The sequence below is a fragment of the Tigriopus californicus genome, chromosome 10 (assembly GCF_007210705.1).
Source record: "Tigriopus californicus strain San Diego chromosome 10, Tcal_SD_v2.1, whole genome shotgun sequence".
Classification (NCBI taxonomy): domain Eukaryota; kingdom Metazoa; phylum Arthropoda; class Copepoda; order Harpacticoida; family Harpacticidae; genus Tigriopus; species Tigriopus californicus.
Genome location: NC_081449.1, coordinates 840141 through 859798, shown reverse-complemented (window position 1 = coordinate 859798; position 19658 = coordinate 840141). Strand labels below are relative to the sequence as shown.

Here is a 19658-nt window from a genome sequence, read left to right as displayed (position 1 = left end):
GATCCCCCCCCCCAATACAAAAGCTAAAGTTTTTCAGATCAAACCAAAACATTTACAATTACAATTCTAATGGGATTCGGAGGCTCTGTCGAATTCGTTCCACAGTACTACTCTGAGTGTCACTACTGTTTACTATACTTTGATGGTTTACCCTATCCATTCGAATTTATCAACACATAATTCACAAGAACCAAATCTTAATGATTTAGAATTGAAAGAAATAATCTAAACTGTATCACACCTGGACTTACGTGTTCCATTTGATCAAAGATTTTCTTTGAAGATCAAAGTACAAAAGAAGGTTAACTGTGTAAATATATGTGTGTTAAGTGACTCTTTTTACACACCCTGTCCTTCTCTAATCACCACTCAATAAAAAGTAACCCCCCTCCACAAGCAAAGAAGCAAAGAATAGGGTAAACTTCCAAGTCATAAGAAACAGCAGGATTCTGATCTTATCCTCCGAATACGCCAGTGTTCCCTCAATCCAATCCGAATCCGATACATAACTAGTCCGAAAGTGTTAAGCATGTGGATTTTTCAGCTTGAGGAAGCTTGGCCAGATGATGAATCATTGCGCCAAAAACGATTTACTTCCGAGGTGGCGACCCCGCAGGGCTATTTTAGCGAGACGAAATGGGCCCTCTTGAGTGGAGCGGAACCAAATTTCAGGAGGTGAGGATTATACCTCGCCCTATGTATTATAGAGTCGACCTTTAAAGCTTCAGCAATTGTAATTGGCATATTCCACTTTTCCTGGATCCATCTCGATTCCATCCCCACCAACTTGGAATCACATTCAGGTGATCTTCGATTGGCAAAACTCGAATTTCTTCTGTTTGGTGGAATTTTCTTTTTGTCTAAACCTAATAATCTTTTTTTTTTATTATTTGACTTCTTTTAAACCTACCTTTGAGCTCCTCCAAAACCCATTTGGATCAATATTTGTCCAAAGTTCCGGACAGACCCCCTGCCCAGGGGCCAAATATTTCATTATTGTTCTTGGCCATTTCAAGTTACATAGTTTGTTTTTACATAGAATGGCATTATTTGTTTTGGTTACAAAATCCTTAAACTTTAAAGCTACAAATAAAATCTTCGCCCCTTTAAATATGAATAGGAAAATCGGTTTCTTGCTCCAACAGGCGGGCGCAGCCGAGAAATTAAAGGGGCGTCGTGAACTATGATTGCCTTTTCCATAGGTTATAACCCCAGTGCCGGAGTAGCCATTCTGCGATGCAAAAGTTTTTAATTTCTAAGTGCTGAGATCCATTCTGAGATCTACAGTCAAGTGAACACTCCCATGGCTCTTTTGGCAACGACTTTGGGATGGCACAAAATCCAAAGGTCCCTTCCATGAGCTCGATGATCATCCTAATTCAATTCTCGATCCAACTTGATGTTGGTCATGAAAAGAAGAGGTAGTGGAACAGATCGAGCTTTGTAAATTTCGAATAGAATTGTTGCGGGATCTAGATCGATCGCACGTTGAAGTCCAGAGATAGTATCACGATGTTAACTCTCAACAGGTCGATTGTTCGGCCACATCTTGAATATATGGTTCACCTATTTGGGCTCCAATGAGTTCAGCAGGTTTGAAAAAATTGAACAAGTCCATAAATGTTTCACTAGGAACATAAAAGGTAAGAGAGAGCTCTCGTATTAGGAGAGATGCAACAAGTTGGGACTATACAGTGTTCAGAGAAGGTACGAACGGTATCTGATATTACCATCGCCAATTCTTTTCAATCTTTATGTATCCGACCTGCCTGAGGCCCTCACACACCAAAGCCCCACCATCAACCATTTTCCTGTACAATATCTTCAATACATATGCCGACGACCTGGTTCTCTTGTCTAATTCAGCCGTGGAATTGCAAAATGCCATCAATGCCCTCCAGGGTTATTGCCAAGAGAACTGCCTTCAAGTCAACACCATCAAGACAAAGGCCATGGTTTTCCATAAAGGTCGTCTGCCTCCCAGCTCCTTCCATACACACAATAGTCCGATTGAAATCGTCAATAACTATTATTATGTCGGTTTCACATTCTCAACTCAACTCTCCTTCACCAACCATCTCAAATCACCAATAGTCAAAGCCAGGGCCAGGATCGGATACATTTACAAAAGACTTCCCATCAAGAATCTTCCCTTCCAACAGTTCTTCAACTCTTCCGGACCTACATCACTCCAATTTTCCTCTACGGTCTTCACCTTTGGCTCCCCAACTCCGCCCAATCCGCTCTCATATCCGCCGATGCCACCTTCACCAAGTTCCTCAAACGATACCTGTGCGTGCCCTAATATGCCAACAATGTACGGACTCATTTTCTATGCAAAACCGAGCCCCTCACCATCGGGCTGGCAAGGTTAGTGTCCAACAGTGTTGGGAACTTGACCTTTCGGGGGGTGATGTCCGGACACAAGCTGTCCTTCCCGGTCAAGGATTTGCTTACACCTTATTGCCCTTGGCCCAACATCTCTTCGGAGTATTGGCGGTCACGTACCTTTGCCCGGCCCCCGGCCAAATGCCACCAACGACGGGAGCTGACAAAAGATCTGTTCAATCTGGCCCATCCTCTACTCTGCAATAGCCAAGAATTTCATCATTTGCCTTTACATTACTGTGTTTGTACTGTCTGTGACTCCCCCCTCTTCCCTTTTTTCATATGCATTCAACCAATTCTATTCATACTCATTGTGATATCACTTTCTAGTCAACTATTTCATTGCTTTTACCTTCTTGACATTTTTCTTGTTTTATCAACAAACCTCCGTATAATGTCTATACGTCATATTTTATTTTATAGTTATTTTTTCGCCATGACACGACCAAGAGTCGCAATAAAGATTATTTTTAAAAAGCATTCATGAGCTTTGTCCCAACCCATGATTTAGGGTCAATTTTAATGACTGTAGAGGCTTAATGTGCGTTTTGAGAGCACCTTCAAGTCCTCGAGAATCCAGGCTAGTTCGAACTTTGAAGTCCAACTCTCTTCTTTCTCGGGCTCCTTCTCTGTTCAATGCACTTCCTTTTGATATTCCTAGGGAGTATGTACAAATTGATCCAGTGACAACTTTTGAGTCAGACTTGGACAAATGTTGTTTAGTAGCATTCCAGATCAGCCTTACATGGCCATTTGCCAATCCAAACTCGTTGGTAGATCAAATATGTTATAAAGATTCAAAGGATATAAATAGACGAATTAGAACCTCTCATTTTAATGGTACTAGGGATTACATTCCCTGTAGCGGTAAGAAAAGCCCGTGAAAAAAAACAAACCAAAAAAGAATAAGGAGCTGGTGTGAAACAATGTCTACGTCGAATTTGTGGATTCAACAAATTTACTAGCAAAGAGGGTGCAAATAGTGCTGATATGTTACAGTTACATGCAGTAAAGAATGATTGATGAAAATCGACTCTGAATTTAAATCTAATTCATCACAGTTACAGTTATGTAATCACCATTACTCTTCTATCATCATCTCTTGGTGCCTTGTGTAGTTTCACAATAAACAATAAACACACATCAAAGGTCTGACAATGCGTAATACTCAAATTTGACATTGAACCTCCTTCCCAACTGAATAGTTCATGGCTGGAAAGGGATGGGAGAGAGCAAGTGTTTAGAGTCAGAACTCTAGAATATGGCCAACGATTCCGTGATCCGCATGTTAAGACCACCACGCACTTGTACGAGATCCATTCCACGCGTACGTACCTATAGAATCCAATACAATTCAGTACTATTCTATTCAACAATCCACGTTCGTTATTCCTTCTACATCTCCTGTGCTTCACATATAAAATTCCTGGCTTCCTAATTGATCTCGTTTTGAAATCACATGCGGGGAAGTACGTCACCGACGAAAAAGGCCCCAGTTTCCTAAGGCCTCGCATTCCCAGCTTCAAGTGCAACATTTTGCAAATGAGTCAATTTTTCACATTGCATCGATTGGGAGAGAAAATGCCAAAGGTGTAGAAACTGAGCCAGATACAACAAGATGAAGTCAGCTCGGGTCCCCGAAATATTGATACTTTTAACACTTTTGACGTGGAACAAGTGAGACAAACTTATTGTATTCTAAATTGGTCAAATCTCATAAAGCATAGTGTTGGCTGTTCCAATTACAGGTGCGACAGTTTGGAAATTACGGATGTTTGGAATTGGTTGGAACAATCTCCCTTGGGACGATTGCTGCCGGACAAAAACCGTGGAATTCGTTTATCCACGATCAAGATGGTCAAATTCGAGGTTGAGTTGTGGAAAAAGACCTCAGACCTGGCCCATCTCGTGGATTCTGCAGAGGATCTTGTACTTGAACATGACAAGATCCACATAAACTATAAATTTGCCCGGCTTTCTAAGAACGTAAACGACCGAATTGTCAATGTACGAGACAACAACACGCCATCCATTCCGACACCAGAATCATGCGGTAAGAGTTTCCAATCAAATGCATCTATTTCTTCCTACCAACTTCATGTGATACTTATTATCACTCTTTTGTCGGGTAAACGTTCTTTTATGATCCTAATCTCAGAACTGATGCATTAATAAATATGTTGAAGAAAAATTGTAGGATTTCTACATAGGCAAACATTCACATTCGTTGGTGAACAACATAATTCTGACACCAATTTAATCGATCCAATATCAAATTTTATAATGTATCAGAACAGTGAATAACATTGCAAAAATATATCTTTTTCCATGCGAAAAAGGCGTGCTTCGTCTAAATTAAATGTCAAGAAGCATTTATCATCCTGCATAAAATAGGACAAGATCTTCGTTCGAGTGCTGTAAACATTCTTTAAAAAGAATCTGCATCTTTCCTGGCAAAATCAGAAATGCGGGGACGAAAGCATAGAATGTTCTTCAGATTAATAAAGGGGAACCGAAAAAAGAACAAAGGAAAATGAAAAGCTTGGTAGAAACAAGTAGTATTCGATCAGGTAAAGCACTGGGAACCGAGATACAAGCATCGATGAATGTGCTCTGCATGAAGAACTAAAGCTGCAGAAGGGTCATTAGATCATTTGGCCATCTAATACCGACCATCCGGAGAGTGTTTCGTTCCTTCAATCAGCGTCAAATGCCCCTTGCTCGGGGTCGACCTTGAGGATTCCCTGATTGGCTTGCAATGGTCTAGGTCAAGGGTCTTGAATGGACATTTCGGAATCGAGCAGATGCATTGCGTTCTTTTTCATATGAGACTGGTCCTAAGCCAACCCGAATTTTCAATTTTCAAGATTATCAAAGGAATTGAACATTTCGCCAATGATCTCCCCCAAAAATGGGCTGACATCAACAGACGAATGCTTAAACGGGAATTGCTGTTGAACATGAAAAATGTGCTCATCTATTTTTGAAACAAGAGCACCACTGTTAGTGCATGTTACTTGAGCATCTTAAGAATGATGTCGACAGTTTTTTTTAGAGATTGTGAAGCAATCTGACTCGCTCAACCACTTCAAAAGCAGAGTTCCCAAATTCCTGGGCCAATGAGACCCACGTACTTAATTCTTCTTATACATTCTCCCCCTAAGCTAGCATTGTGTTCAGATAATCACTATACTATACTAGTTAATCCCTTTTTATAGATGTTTCTTGCGGTCAATCCCTTTTCGGCACAGACTCGTGCAATCCAGTTTCAGAAAGAATCATTGGGGGCATCCAGGTCCCAGATGCCGCCCGGCAACCTTGGCAGGTCTTTCTTCATCTCTGTGGCGAGGGTTGTGACAAGGGATGCTTTATGTGTGGTGGGACCTTGTTAAATCATCGATGGATATTGACAGCTATGCATTGCTTGCAATCATCTTGCAGCAAGGTTCGAACCAACATTAAGGTTAGATGCCTCTAATTTCAAGGAGAAATTTTCGGTCCTCACCCAAATTACGAATAGAATGTTTTGTCATCCGATCCTCAGGTTCGATTCGGTTCTGAGAAAATGCCAAACAATTTGAAGGCCGCTGGCGATGAAGAAATCGACAAGATCGTCTTGAACTCCGATTACATCCCAAATTTGATTGAGAACGACATTGCCCTTATTCGATTAGCGCGTCCAGTAAAATTTTCGGATCAAATCCAACCCGCGTGTTTGCCCCAAAACGCCAAAAACCTGTACGTGGGTCAATGGGGAATTATTAGTGGTTGGGGCAGCACAAGTGGATGTCAGTAATGAAAACACTTTCTTCTGTATTACAGAATGCCTTTAGAAATGTTCAAATTGCCCATTTGTTTTCAGCCAAGAACAACGTGTCGCCTATTTTAAAGGAGGGAAAGGTGCAAATTTTAAGCTCTCGGGATCGGAAATGCCGCAAGGGATCGGGTTTGCCTGCAAATAATCTAATCCCAAGCACCAAAATGTGCGCATATGCTTTGGGAGTTGATGCTTGTCAGGTAAGCGAGCTTAAGCTCAATTTGAAACGAAGGGGTGGTGGACCATCATTTTTCCATTGCACATTTCATATTCATTTAAAACTACTGTATCCACGTGAGTGTCAAATTTGTAACATACCCCCACCAGAGGTTTGATTCACTTTGTCACGGGTTAGTAACTCAAGTTTCAATGAGGGAAACCGGTTTGGGGGTTTCTTTTCAAACGGTTTTCGGATTTTCCACTGATACAAGGAATGACATCCTCGGTAAAAGATTAAAAGACATGAATTACCGACGGGATAATGGGCAAGGTCAAGCACGGTAAAATATCTGATCTGGCAATGAATTAGAATTGGCAGCTCGAGATAAGCCTTATAGGTAAAAGGCTGGTTTGGAATTGTGTTAAAAAACTTATCAAAGTCGGCTTTAAAAGATGACATTGCATTATCTAATATGTAGAATTGTCAAAGCCAGGAGGGTAAAAGATTACCTAGGCTAGGAGCTCTTTATGGAATAAAACGAGGATTTCATGGTTTTGACTAGTCTAGTTTCATTATGACTAGACTGTACTCTCACATCACACGTTATACCCCTCCGGTCATTCTCGTTAAAATTTATTCCCGGATTCGGGCATCGTTTGTGAAAGCAGTTAAAAACATATAAAGTAAGATATCATTCAAATCTTCGTTGAGGATTATAAAGCCTTAACTGTTTTCGACTCTCCCAATAGCAGAGGTGCCCATTGGATTTTCCCGGATCCTGAATAATCGCTCCCAGATCTTTTACTGACCCAAGTTGCTCAATGGGATTTCCCCCACTGTCTAAGTATTTTGAACCTCAGGGGATGTTACCGAATGTCATAAGACTTAATCGATTACCATTAAAAGCCATATCATTTACCGATACTCATCTACATGAATATATATTTTTCAAATCGTCTTCCAATCCCGAAGTGCAAAGTGCAATCATCCGTTCTTCCATATACCAACTTGGTGTCATCTGCATAACAACCAATAGTGGAGCTTGTTGCTGGATGCAGTAGTGGCGTTACAAAATCGATAAAGAGTATAGGCCCAAGGATGTTGCCTTGTGGTACACCAGATAGTACATTTGAAACGTTACTTAGCTTATTATCCACTCTAATATATTGCTTACGCTCTTTAAAAAAAACCCTATGAAACTTAACACTTTCCCGTCAAACTAAACAATGGAGTAAGAGCCCTAGTTCACTTTGTCGAAGGCGCTTTCAAAATTTAGATTTCCACCGAGTCATGAGTCTGCAATTTTGTTATAGTATTATTAGAATGCAAGATCAGTTTCGTAATCGTACTGTTCCGAAAGCGGAAGACATGTTGCCCGAGGTTATAATGTCATTGTTATCTAGATAGTGCACAAGTTTAGCCTGCATGATGTTTTCAAGAACTTTGACAACATTAAACGTAAGTAATATAGGTCGATAATTGGCTGGGTTGGATTTATCACCCCCTTGAATATGGGTATGACGTGTGCCACTCTATNGAGGATTATAAAGTCTTAACTGTTTTCGACTCTCCCAATAGTAGATGTGCCCATTGGATTTTCCCCGGATCCTGAATAATCGCTCCCAGATCTTTTACTGACCCAAGTTGCTCAATGGGATTTCCCCCACTGTTTAAGTATTTTGAACCTGAGGGGATGTTACCGAATGTCATAAGACTTAATCGATTACCATTAAAAGCCATATCATTTACCGATACTCATCTACATGAATATATATTTTTCAAATCGTCTTCCAATCCTGAAGTGCAAAATGCAATCATCCGTTCTTCCATATACCAACTTGGTGTCATCTGCATAACAACCAATAGTGGAGCTTGTTGCTAGATGCAGTAGTGGCGTTACAAAATCGATAAAGAGTATAGGCCCAAGGATGTTGCCTTGTGATACACCAGATAGTACATTTGAAACGTTACTTAGCTTATTATCCACTCTAATATATTGCTTACGCTCTTTAAAAAAAACTCCATGAAACTTAACACTTTCCCGTCAAACTAAACAATGGAGTAAGAGCCCTAGTTCACTTTGTCGAAGGCCCTCTCAAAATTTAGATTTACCACATCCGCCGAGTCATGAGTCTGCAATTTTGTTATAATATTATTAGAATGCAAGATCAGTTTCGTAATCGTATTGTTCCGAAAGCGGAAGACATGTTGCCCCGAGGTTATAATGTCATTGTTATCTAGATAGTGCACAAGTTTAGCCTGCATGATGTTTTCAAGAACCTTGACAACATTAGACGTAAGTAATATAGGTCGATAATTGGCTGGGTTGGATTTATCACCCCCTTGAATATGGGTATGACGTGTGCCACTCTAAGAGACGAAGGAAATTCTCCCTTGTCCAGAATGGATCTCATTAGATAGGCAAAACATGGAGCCAGGACCGTGAAGCATTTCATTAAGAATTGCGATGTCACTCCATCAGGACTTGGCGAGCTAGACACTTTCAAGTCTTTAATCGCAGTTAATGCATCCTATGTCTTTATATGGAAAGCACTCGAACCATTGGGGTTATTGTCAGTTGATATATTTTGCAATTTTATAGGAGAGGTAAACACTTAAGAAAATTGATCACCAAGCATAACTGTTATAATAAGCTTTGGTTCGTGGACAGATCTGTCTCTGTATTCGAAGGGGGCGATTGTGGACTTAACTACTTTCTTCTCTTCATAGAGAGCGTCGGTTTCGGCAGACATTTAACACTATTTTCAACGGTGCGCAACTTCCTATTAGATTATTAAGTAATAAGTGCCTGGTTGGAAGCAGATGCTATCCTGCTGACCAGCTTGGGGCGTTTTAAAAAAAGTATTTTTCGCTTTTTCGGGAGGATAGTTTTGGGATATTGAGCTAAACACAAATATCCTCAAAAATCAGTTTCATTTTTCCTTGGTTCTTCCAATTTATATAAGTATCATTTCCTATTCTTCGTCTAAAAATGCCGACTGAGCTGTCAATAAATCTGTTGAAAAATTGGGGGTCTTATATTTTGAAGGATACCTGAAGCTCCTCAAAGTCAAAGGCAATAATGACCCATTGTTTCCTTCCCATTCCTGATATGAATGTTTCTGTTCCTTAGGGCGATAGTGGGGGCCCACTTTTAATCGAGGAGAACGGTCGTTGCGCTGTGGCCGGGATCGTGTCATACGGCATAGATTGTGCCAAAAAGAATTTTGCTGGCGTGTACACCAGGGTCAATCAATTTCTACCCTTCATCCGAGAGACCATACAAGTATTACAAATGGATTAACGAGTTTGCATCCGGTTCATGCCTATCAGGATTTGATCTCATTGTCTTCTTTTGCCCTTGCCTTTCAGCCTGAAGGTTGCAATGGAGCATCCTCAAGCACTTCCAAACCCGGCTCAAATGGAGCCAATGGAGAGGTTTGCGATCTGACGTGCTCCAATGTGAATGACTTGGAAGAGCCCGGGCTTTATAAGAGTGAGTCATTTCGGTTGCCATTGTTACTCTGTGTCTTTGGAGATCCGATATTCTTCACCCTGTTCTTCCCTTTTAGTTCAAGGTATTTTGGCCCATTGTGATAAGGGTTTTTGCACTGCCACGGAGGAGACTGACTTGTGCGAGGCCCTGGACAATCCTTGTAAAGGAAACTTGGCATCCGACCCGATCAAGGATTGCCATAAACCCTGCAATCTGAGTTTCTACTTCAAGGAGTACTTGGATAACGTTAAATACGAGGAATATGTCACGTTAAACCGTAAGCCTGAAACACATGGCCCCATGCCGATTACGGCTAATCATCCAAACTGATTGCAATTCTAGTGTATGGTCTGGACGTCACTTGTAACCAATCAGGGGATTGTTGTGCCGCAGACAACCCCCCCCATGCCAATCTGTGCCTTCGAGCCGCATTATGTTATGCGGGTGGACAACTTTTAGGCCTCTCGTTTTGTGGCTAAGCGATGAGGATTCCCTGCTATTCCACCACCTTTCCAAACTGAATCGACTGTGATAGTAATGAACGTACCTACATTTCTCTTTGAATAACTTTATTCTGAATGGCAATGACTTTGATTGAATTGGAGAACAAAAGGTCAATGAAATACACAATAGGAAAATTTCGTCCCATCCCTCTCCGTATTGTTTGCTTGTCAGTCACCGATCATCATCATCATCATCATCATCTTCATCATCATGATCTTCATCATTAACCCATTAAGGGGCGGGACAGATTGCAAGAGACACGCCAGACGGTGCATTTTGTCCCTCTTCTCCAAGGTGGGGAATCGACTTGATTATTACGAGTTGTTGATTGCTCATTGCTGGTCGGTCACTCGTTTTTTCTATGGTTGGATCTCAAAATGATCCCACTCAAAAAATTATCTGTCATTGGGAGAGCTATCTAATAGGGAGGCCTCGTTTGCCGAGAACTGTTGTTGATACTGGGAGGTGGAAGGTGGGAGGTTTAAACAAACGCGATTTTTCTTGATTAATCAACATCTTCTTCATCATCATCATCATAATGATTACCAATGGTATCAGCGGATGGAAGAAGTCCTGTCGCTTTTAAACAGGGTGAGGCACGGAAAACATTTCCGTCACTTCGATGTACGTGGAAGGAACGAATCCTTCAGGCATTGGATCTAGCGCGGATATATTGATCCGACGAACTCGGGTCCATCCATCGCCTTGATCGGCCTCAATGACCCAGAGATCTTCATTCTCAGTCATTCGGATGCTGCCTTCACTTGTAACTGAAAATCGACGAGGAAAAACATGCATCACATCTCAATTCATATACGTACAAAGATTCATATACATACAAGAAATCATTGGGGAGCCAATCTTTACATGACACTACGTGATGGGTTTACCTTCAAATGGATATAGAGCTTTACATCGTCCCAACACGGGCAGGGGTTCAGCGTCAAAGAACTCATCCTCGTTGTGATCACCTAGTCCGTCTTGTCCTTCGACCACTCTCACGAGCATGTCGCCTCCATAGCCATCCATACTATCACTCCCGCTTTCACCATGATGGTGATTTCCACTCATGACAATGCCGGACTCAGGGCTATTTGAGTTGCTAGAAAACAGACAACTTATCAAAATTAGATAATTCGGCGACGATGTGGGGGGGGCGGGAAGGTACGAAGAATAAAGACTGATCTGTATATTCCACAAACATTTGAACCGGCGACTACAGTCGACCGGGCGAAGTACTCGGGAGATTAGTTTTCACGGCAGTGCAGTATCATTAAGTGACAAAAATTCTGGACATTGGGAAAAAGCACCTTCTCTACGAGGCTTCTGAAACCGTCTACTACCATGCAATAAAGTGTGTTTGTGTCAGTGTAACATGTGATCAAAAACAAACATTCCAAAAGAAAACCAATTCGAGACACCTAAGAAACCGAAGTCACGCCCTCGTTGGCTCTCGAAATTTGGGGACAATCAATGCAATCGAAATGAAAGTGTTCCTGGCTCAATGCTTGTTCTCGCAATCCAATCAATACCTCTTTGGGTTGCTCGACTCATCTTTGGCCGAAGGCTTTGAAACTGGGCTCAAGATCCTACAAGTGACCTTCCTGATGGGCTCTCAGTTTTTCTCCGAAGACCTAGTATGAAAACGTCTTTGGGTCCAACGAGTCCAGTAAGCAATGCTAAGTAGTCTTACCCCTGACTGTGTAAAGGTGTGTTCATAGCTTTGTTGTGGTTCAACGACGGGTTTGATACACTCGAGTCTGAAGCACTCCGACTCAAAGACTCGGCCCCATCTGAGACGGAACTTCGCCGATTCGGCGAGGAATTATTGACCACATGGTTAGACGAGATTATTGTTCCGTTCGAGTTCTTTCGGGAATTGGGTGTTAGTGTGTTTCCAGGGGAGCTCGAGATCCTCCCTTCCATCTCGTCCAAGTATCCCTAGAGGGGCAAGATTTAATTTGTAGAGAATATGGTTTGCATTTGATTAAAGTAGATTGCAACATAGTGCGATCTTTCGTTACCTGGAACTTTTTGAGCTCGGCTCTGAGTTTGTCCAATTTATGCCCATTTTCACTCAGTTGTCCTTGAATGGACATCGGATCGCCCAAAGCGGGATTGCCTTCGTAGACTTGTTTCATTTTCATCAAGCCATCTCTGGCGGCGGTTTCTTGACAAACCTGTATCAAAAGAATATTATTGTCTGTCGTTAGGCAAGAGGGGAGCTTTACATCAAGGATTCCTGGTTTGTTCTCACATACCTTGCCATTGAGCTCATCAATTTTCTGCTGGAGTTTCTTTTTTCGCTGATTTGGTGGCAAATCTGAGAAATCCTCCTTTTCCGATGTCAAGTTATTTTGCGAGCCCTGTAGATATAGATGAGCAAGTTAGTCTCTTATTGGTATGAAAAAAAAACCCAGAACGTTTAGAATTAGCGGCTGGCAAAAAGAGTAACTAAATCGTAATGAAGAGAGCTTCAAAATAAATACAGTAGTCGTAGTACTTACATGAATAGGAATCCAAAAGAAGTGACCAGAGTTGGATGAAAATGTGTTAAAATAAATGAAAGAGAAAGAGGAAACAAAAATCAGTCAGATAGGCAATAAAGCATCGTATAGGACTACAGTCTTGAGAAGGATATTAATTGAGGAGACAATGGACCAATAGGTGGAGGAGGATTCTAAGGGTTACAATGAGCAGGGAGAAGGAATAGGTGTAAGAGTGGAGGAGCAGGACATTGGAAAGACGAGGATTACTGGGTTAAGGATAGTGACTCTCTCTTTTACGAGTCATTTCTACTTCAGTATGTAGTAATGCATATGCATACTCTTGAAGAGACTTATGCAATACAGTTTCTCTTACCTTATTATTCGCAAAAAGTCCCAAAAGGCCACTCCGCTTCTTCACACGACCTCCTGTAATGGTTCCCAAGATGGTTTTCTTCTCCACCGAACCCGGAATCGCCGGAATCGAGCTGTTGTGCCCGATGGAGTTCATGGATCCATTCACAGATGAGGTCTCAGCATTGCTCAAATCCTCAAACGGAATATCGCTGGGAGGAATGAATCCTGATTTGTACCGCTCTATAACCATTCGTGTGTCCTGAAAGTTTCCAAGAAATGAATAAATCACTTAGGAGAGAGCGCAAAATGTCGGAACACTTGAGCTCAGGTCACGCAACCTGTGGGGGTTACGCAGCTCTTCAAGATGAATTCATTCAAAACATTAACCTAGAAACTCTCTAACCTCGGCTTCATCGATCTCTTCTGCACATTTTTCCATGCCTTCAAGGCATTGGTTGACAATGGGAAGCACATCCTTCTCTGATTGCACTGATTTCAGGATAAAATTTTGGATGCATTTGATTCGCTTCTCATCTAGGTCCTGGAGATTTTGGAACACGGTGGGAAGCAGATGCTGATAGTATTTTGTCTGGAAGGAAATGATCAATATTCGCATTAAATGAGGAAAAGTCGGTCCCGATAAATGCGCGTGCAAATCGATACTTCACGTGCTACTAATTACTAATTGCTCAGCGTGACCCGAGCAAAAGAAAATATCATGCTCACTTGGCATTTCATTTCAATTTGTCAATCCACCTACGTACCTGAGATTCATTGGCTTTTTGGAGTTGGTTGGCATACTCGTTTTTTGCGTCGTCGCATTGCTGACTTTTTATGGTGGAATTCATTCTTTGCTTTTCGACCTCGGCTCGCGACAAATTCAAGTCAGCATCCGCTTTCTGATAGGCGTCCAAGGCTCGTTCCGATGCCCCGAAAGCCTTTTCATATTTCTCCTTGGTTTTGCCCAAAAACGTCAAGGACGACTGCAATTGGGCTTGAATGCGGGCTCCTTCCGTAAGATGCTGCAAGAACGACGGAGATCATTCTTATCCCATTGGATACTGAACAGGTGTCTGCCGTTTTACGAGCCAAGAACTAAAGAACTGGCCTGTGTGAAAACCACCTTGTATCAAGGATGTCTTAACAAGTTCGATATGCATGTGCAGTTTCATATTTACATTTAGGACCAATTCAGTCACCGCAAAATAAAAAGCCTCAAAAACTATTGAGAGGTATTGCCCCTTTTACTCTTACGTCCTTTGTGGGATTCTGGAAATGCCTTGAATACTTGATCGGAGTTTGTTTCTTGAACCGCAAGCATTCACAGAGCATGCTTTTGCCATGAAAACCACAAAGCCTTGGTTATGAATTATGATCCGGCGCCTCAACTGAATAAATCAAGAAAAAATCATTCGTTTTCCCACTCACTTTTCGTCGGTCATCCTTCAGTTGTTTGACTAGGGATGCCAGCTCTTGTACCACTTGCGAGCTCAACGTCTCTGCGATCAGCTCGTGCTGACCGGCTTGATCTCCTAACTCATTGAGCAGATTCTTGTAGGCCTTAGTGTACGTAAATCTAAAGAAAAGCAAGTAAATCGTCATGATCCAATGATATGTCCCGGTTTAGCATTCAGTTTAACGCTTACTGGTAATCTTCCTCTTCCTTTTTCCTCGGTACGAATTGTTTGACAAGGCGCCTGAAAAGAACGAGAAAAGCTTTTTTATGCTATTGACTCTCACGGATTTGTCATGTTTGCCTGTGCATTAGGTATACTGTATAAACAAGGGGTAGAGAGCAGTAAAGTATACCTTCGAGCAAGGTCTCTTTCTCTCGCTCCAGTTTGTGGCGAAAGCCGGATTTTTATCTAGAACCCCCAGCCGTATGGGCTTGGTTCTTCGCTTTGAAATCATCATTCGAATCTGGTTGACGGAGGATATGCTCGAGTACGTGTGACATTTTTGTTCAGAGTGGAGTAGTGCCCGAAGGAAGCTCTTTTCCGTTTGTGAATGCAACAAGCCAGTGAAGTGAGCTTAGCTGAAGCACGCGAGGAACCACATATTCGCCATACAATGAGGTTTGTCGACGTTGCCTTTCTCTTTGTCACCTTTGCATTCACTCAAGTACGGAGTATGTTGGATATTCAGTCAGTCAGTCAGTCTGTCTGTCAGTCTGTCTGTCAGTCTGTGAGTGAGCCAATCTGTCAATCTGCCACCGAATGCTGGAAACAGAGGAGAGCCTTGGGAACATGGAAGTGGAGAGCGGTTCTAGATTCGACAGAGCCTCCTCACCACCACCACCACGAGGATCGAGAGAGCGAGGTTCCGATTCTGATTTGTGATTCATTAGGAGAGCGAATCTGTTCAGCAGGAATTATACAGTACTCCTAAATCATTGAGGGAAACGAAGCATGAACTCAAATTTGTGGCCAGGCATGAAAGTGGAACACCTCTGAAGAAACTCGAGTGAGTGAGTGAGTGTATGAGTGTGGGTTGTGCGTCCACGGGCAATCAAGACTGCCCTTCATGAAATCATTATTGCGGTCGTGGGTGCCAAACTTCGAGGTCATCTACCACACCACAGGTACATCATCATTCATCACACTCATTTATTTGAAAAGCTTATCGATTTGGAAGCCCCCAAACAGTTGCAGTTTGAATTTACAGTTCAATTCAAGCAGACTTTGATTAAAGTGTCGGGTGTGACCTTACTCTTTCAGCAGGCTTTCATTGGGGAGTGGTGCTGTGGGGAGAACTCCAGTGTTGCCAAGCGGTGACCCGAACCTTCCCGAGATCCTGCCAAAGGGCGTTGGATTGTCTGTCCCTGTACGAGCTGTGTGTGAACAACCAATGCATGAATCTGGGCGAGAGCACAGGCATACAAGGATGGATCGTGGCCAGTACCCTCATCGGATTGGTGCTGACGGTATTTTTGACAACACTGATCCTTAAGTCATAGGTTTCACATTCTAAGGTTCTGTTTCTGTTGTTCAATAGCTTTGCACGGTGATGGGATGCATCTGCCTCCATCCCGATTGCGCGTGGTCCAAACGGTTCGCTCACCCACGGGACAAGCGTTTGATCACACATTTGGAACAAGGCCTTCAAAAGAGCCAGAGCGAGAGCGAGGCGGAGACGCGGAGACAGAAATATCGCAGTATGAGCAACACATCGCGAGTCACACCGTCTACTATTGCCAACAAGAACGATGAGATGACAAGATTTTGAGTCTGTGATAAAGAGCATCAAACCATTTACAACACAAGCGTGTTCCAAGCAATAATGCAAAGTACAAACCAAGATCTGAATGATTTTTTTCCCCAAACAGTGTTGCCATTTGATATCGGCAGCATGTGCCAAAATCAATCGATATAAAAAGTCCCCGTATCATCAAAAAATCATCATACGTCTTGCGACGAGTTTCGAATAAATGACATGTCTTCACGAGGGGCTTTCTTTTCGTCGATTCCAAGAGATTTCAAACAGGTATTGAAGGAGGCCTATAACTCATTGTAGTAATCCATGTGGCCTCGTCTCAGAGGGAGGTCGTCATTTGGTCTCATAACCAATTACTTATTCCGACGTCAGACAGATCAATGGATGGCCAGAAATGGTCGCCCCTCGGGACTGCACCTAAGCTAACAAAAAGGCATCACGGCCTCAAAGGTTGTCTCCCTTTAACATATTTATCATGGGCATTGGCACACACTCAAAAGCACATAAGTGTGTAAGAAATCCTGACATGATTCGAGCCTTCGAGTTTTTTTTTTTCATTCCAGCCCCCAAGGCTGTCTATGGTTCAGCCCTGGTCCAAATATGGGTCTCTTTAGAAGTAAAGAGGAGCTTTCCTTCCCTCCCTGGGACGAGGCAGGCACAACGATGGGCAGGTGTAAACGATCATTACGAAAGCAGCAAATGGGTCCAATTGGAGAATGATCCAGGATTTTACGCCATGGTTTTAAAACGCAATGCGCTATCGAACGACCATTTTGTGGCTAGGATTCTTTGGATCATTTTACTTAGAATCAATCCTAGCTCAAGATATCGACGAACAAGGTGAGTCAAAAACAGCTGCCTCACTTTCATATTCAACTATTTATGGCTATTAGAGAGCGAAGCCTTTTGGCAGCGTTTATCCACCACCATCAAGAGCCCTTGAGACTTGAGAGCTTAATTGAGAGTGCTCGAGTAAGCTACTAGAATTGAGTATTGAGGTCAGGCCAACAATCATGGGCATTCTTCCATCACCATCAACCCAAAAGTGGGACACGGTCCATTATGTAAACAACGTCGAACGGTTACACCCAAATATTGGCACAGAACGATGCATTCCTTCCAGAGTTTGAAGCTGAAGACAATCCCGAGAACGAGAACGGGCTCTTGATCCAGGAACACTTGCGAGATAATTGCACCCGTTGCATGCTCTGGAAAGGACACCATTGCCGGCGACTTCAACCTTGCATCACTTGCAATGAAACGATGCCATGTGGCGACTCTATGGAATGCCGATATGGGATCTGTAGTAAACTTCCCTACCGAGGTAGCTTATCCCAATAATTTGTGCCCCTACCATCCAACCTCGATCTCAACAGGTTTCCTTTTAGTGTCTCCTACCGGTGATCCATTGGGTAAAGTAATCGCATTGATTACCTTGACCATCTTCCTCCTGAGTTTGTTGACCTTCTGTCTGCGGGTTTTTGCCAACTCATGCGGAGATCGACGCTGTTGCGTGGTCCAATGTGCCATCTCCCTTCAGTGCTGCTGTGAGTGGAAAGCTGGTAGATTAAGGATTCTTCCAAACTCTCCTGGGCACAATACACATCCTCGAGATTCTGGCGGCATTGATCAGCAGTATCGAACCAACGGTCGCCGAGCCAGCTTATATCCGCCACCACCTCCCACTTACGTGGAATTGTTCCCAGAAGGTAATTCAGGTAAGGATGCTTCAAATCATCCTAGCGCTTCTTGCCCTAAGTATCCTTTCACGAGAAGAGAGCAGGTATCCTTTCAACAGGAAAGCTGATAAAAGACCAATTCTCTTGAATACCCTTTTTAGGCCGTTCCGAAACTCTTGAACTGACGTTTCAAGCGAACGAAGAGGATGAAAGTAGCCCTAACACCGACCAGGACCAGTCAGATGCAATCTCGCATCCCGACATTCAACAACGCCGAGCCCAAACTGCACCTGTTCAGAGACAACGCTCGTCAAGCGAGGTAGTCTTGGAGAGGTGAGTGATCGCATTAATCTCCATCAAATAGAGCAACCATTTCAAGGAACATTCGTGCTCTAGGTACTTTTCCAATCCGTCAGAGGGTGCAGCGGCTGCTGTCTTCGCCGCTCGACCTCAAACCTGCATATGGACATCGAGACAATCCCTCTACCTTCATCAGGCAACGCCGGAATCCTTGTTCGCGACGTCCGTTACGGAGCCTCCAGGCGAGGTGGCCACGCTCAATATTCCGGACCAACAAGTCATCGAACAGGCTTTCGTGCACGCCAACCCACGCTCCCTATCCCTCCGGCTGAGCAGCTTCGAATCAGCCCCGCCCCAAAGTACCATGAGCCCCGTGGAGTTCGGCCAGTCTTTGGGGGAGGACTGGTCTTCACCGGAGACGTCGGCAATGACTTCCGTCGACGAGACCAGGGTGACCTCATAAAACAATCAAAATCGACCCATTCTGAATCGACCCATTCTGACCAAAAACCAATGATGCCTACCCTCCTAGGATGGGGCAAGTCGAATCAAGTGATCGACGTCTCGAAAATCAGGACTGCTCAAGCTGCACGAGACGAGATTCAGGAAGAACCCATTTGCAACAAGCGAACCGTTCGACGGACTTGTAAAGTGATCGGACTCTTATCCCTTGGGATCGCCTTGGTGTCGGCCCTCTATTGTGGTGCCATCACTCTGGGTATGACCGACACTTATGAAGTCATTCGACTAGCCAACGGTTGCGACACCCTTGAGAAATGTTCAGTGCCATGGAACGAACTCGAGCACAACAACCAAGGCACTTGTCTCAGGGACTTTTGTCAGCAGGACTGTGCCACACTCAATGGCAACCAACGAGTGGGCATTTGTGAACGTACATGCGTCCTTCGCGAGGATTGCACCAGCAATTTTGTGTCTTATCGGGTCAGAGTCGACAGCCAGATGAAGACGGTCCAGTTGATCTCGCTCNTTATGGGTGTGAGTGGCGATGTTATCGTATTGATCCTGAAAAGGAGTCGGAGACGAGTCTTGTTGAAATTAAAAGTCCATTTCATCCATGTATCTCCTAAATCTACCGGGGTCTCGACATAATCATATATCATCTTTCCGTCCAGGAAGCAATCATGATGATAGAAGTGAAATCTAATTTCCACCATTTTTCTAAGCGGATTAACTCGAACAAGGACAACACCATTCGAGGTTTGAGCCGAACCTCCAGATGTTTTCGGCCATTTTTCTT

General features: G+C 43.1%; 4 protein-coding genes across 8 annotated transcripts in view; 3 read left to right on the top strand and 1 right to left on the bottom strand.

Moving 5' to 3' along the window:
- Positions 1-3762: 3762 nt before the first annotated feature.
- LOC131887741 (acrosin-like) lies at positions 3763-10513 on the top strand. Its single transcript, XM_059236408.1, has 9 exons — positions 3763-4065; positions 4137-4441; positions 5607-5851; positions 5933-6176; positions 6251-6405; positions 9499-9651; positions 9738-9861; positions 9938-10138; positions 10204-10513. Exons 1-9 carry the CDS (start codon positions 4007-4009, stop codon positions 10338-10340), a joined length of 1623 nt encoding a protein of 540 aa, XP_059092391.1. The 5' UTR covers positions 3763-4006; the 3' UTR covers positions 10341-10513.
- LOC131887739 (formin-binding protein 1-like) overlaps positions 10414-19658 on the bottom strand; it is a 26961-nt gene continuing 17716 nt past the window's right edge. The window contains exons 3-12 of one of the 3 annotated variants that reach the window (XM_059236406.1): positions 14855-14905; positions 14637-14784; positions 13973-14230; positions 13612-13797; positions 13228-13467; positions 12627-12731; positions 12390-12545; positions 12059-12306; positions 11256-11467; positions 10414-11135 (exon numbers count right to left, since the gene is read on the bottom strand). In XM_059236406.1, coding sequence (XP_059092389.1) covers positions 10948-11135; positions 11256-11467; positions 12059-12306; positions 12390-12545; positions 12627-12731; positions 13228-13467; positions 13612-13797; positions 13973-14230; positions 14637-14784; positions 14855-14905 — 1792 coding nt within the window. In that variant the 3' untranslated portion in view covers positions 10414-10947. Of the gene's footprint in view, positions 11136-11255; positions 11468-11897; positions 12000-12058; positions 12307-12389; positions 12546-12626; positions 12732-13227; positions 13468-13611; positions 13798-13972; positions 14231-14636; positions 14785-14854; positions 14906-19658 lie in introns of those variants that run through there. The other 2 variants (XM_059236407.1, XR_009374058.1) reach the window with 2 other exon arrangements.
- On the top strand, positions 15064-16649 carry LOC131887745 (uncharacterized). 2 transcript variants are annotated; one of them, XM_059236415.1, is made up of 3 exons: positions 15064-15789; positions 15929-16131; positions 16203-16649. In XM_059236415.1, the coding sequence occupies exons 1-3, from the start codon at positions 15732-15734 to the stop codon at positions 16431-16433; spliced, it is 492 nt and encodes a 163-aa protein (XP_059092398.1). In that variant the 5' UTR covers positions 15064-15731; the 3' UTR covers positions 16434-16649. The 2 variants fall into 2 exon arrangements, with proteins under 2 accessions (XP_059092398.1, XP_059092397.1); XM_059236414.1 differs by having other exon boundaries at positions 15071-15789; positions 15926-16131.
- Positions 16988-19383, top strand: LOC131887744 (uncharacterized). Of its 2 annotated transcripts, none has more exons than XM_059236413.1 (5): positions 16988-17261; positions 17545-17745; positions 17810-18130; positions 18262-18433; positions 18497-19383. In XM_059236413.1, the coding sequence occupies exons 1-5, from the start codon at positions 17174-17176 to the stop codon at positions 18861-18863; spliced, it is 1149 nt and encodes a 382-aa protein (XP_059092396.1). In that variant the 5' UTR covers positions 16988-17173; the 3' UTR covers positions 18864-19383. The 2 variants fall into 2 exon arrangements, with proteins under 2 accessions (XP_059092396.1, XP_059092395.1); XM_059236412.1 differs by having other exon boundaries at positions 16990-17261; positions 17810-18139.

What these genes read in the sequence shown, in the direction of transcription:
- LOC131887741 (XM_059236408.1), top strand. Translation starts at nt 4,007, where the DNA reads ATGAAGTCAGCTCGGGTCCCCGAAATATTGATACTTTTAACACTTTTG. An exon ending in TCATCCGAGAGACCATACAA is followed by an intron (nt 9,652 to 9,737) that starts GTATTACAAATG and finishes CTTGCCTTTCAG; the next exon opens with CCTGAAGGTTGCAATGGAGC. An exon ending in AGAGCCCGGGCTTTATAAGA is followed by an intron (nt 9,862 to 9,937) that starts GTGAGTCATTTC and finishes CTTCCCTTTTAG; the next exon opens with TTCAAGGTATTTTGGCCCAT.
- LOC131887745 (XM_059236414.1), top strand. Translation starts at nt 15,732, where the DNA reads ATGAAATCATTATTGCGGTCGTGGGTGCCAAACTTCGAGGTCATCTAC. An exon ending in GGTCATCTACCACACCACAG is followed by an intron (nt 15,790 to 15,925) that starts GTACATCATCAT and finishes TTACTCTTTCAG; the next exon opens with CAGGCTTTCATTGGGGAGTG. An exon ending in TCATCGGATTGGTGCTGACG is followed by an intron (nt 16,132 to 16,202) that starts GTATTTTTGACA and finishes GTTGTTCAATAG; the next exon opens with CTTTGCACGGTGATGGGATG.
- LOC131887744 (XM_059236412.1), top strand. Translation starts at nt 17,174, where the DNA reads ATGCGCTATCGAACGACCATTTTGTGGCTAGGATTCTTTGGATCATTT. An exon ending in GTTCCCAGAAGGTAATTCAG is followed by an intron (nt 18,140 to 18,261) that starts GTAAGGATGCTT and finishes TACCCTTTTTAG; the next exon opens with GCCGTTCCGAAACTCTTGAA. An exon ending in AGCGAGGTAGTCTTGGAGAG is followed by an intron (nt 18,434 to 18,496) that starts GTGAGTGATCGC and finishes TTCGTGCTCTAG; the next exon opens with GTACTTTTCCAATCCGTCAG.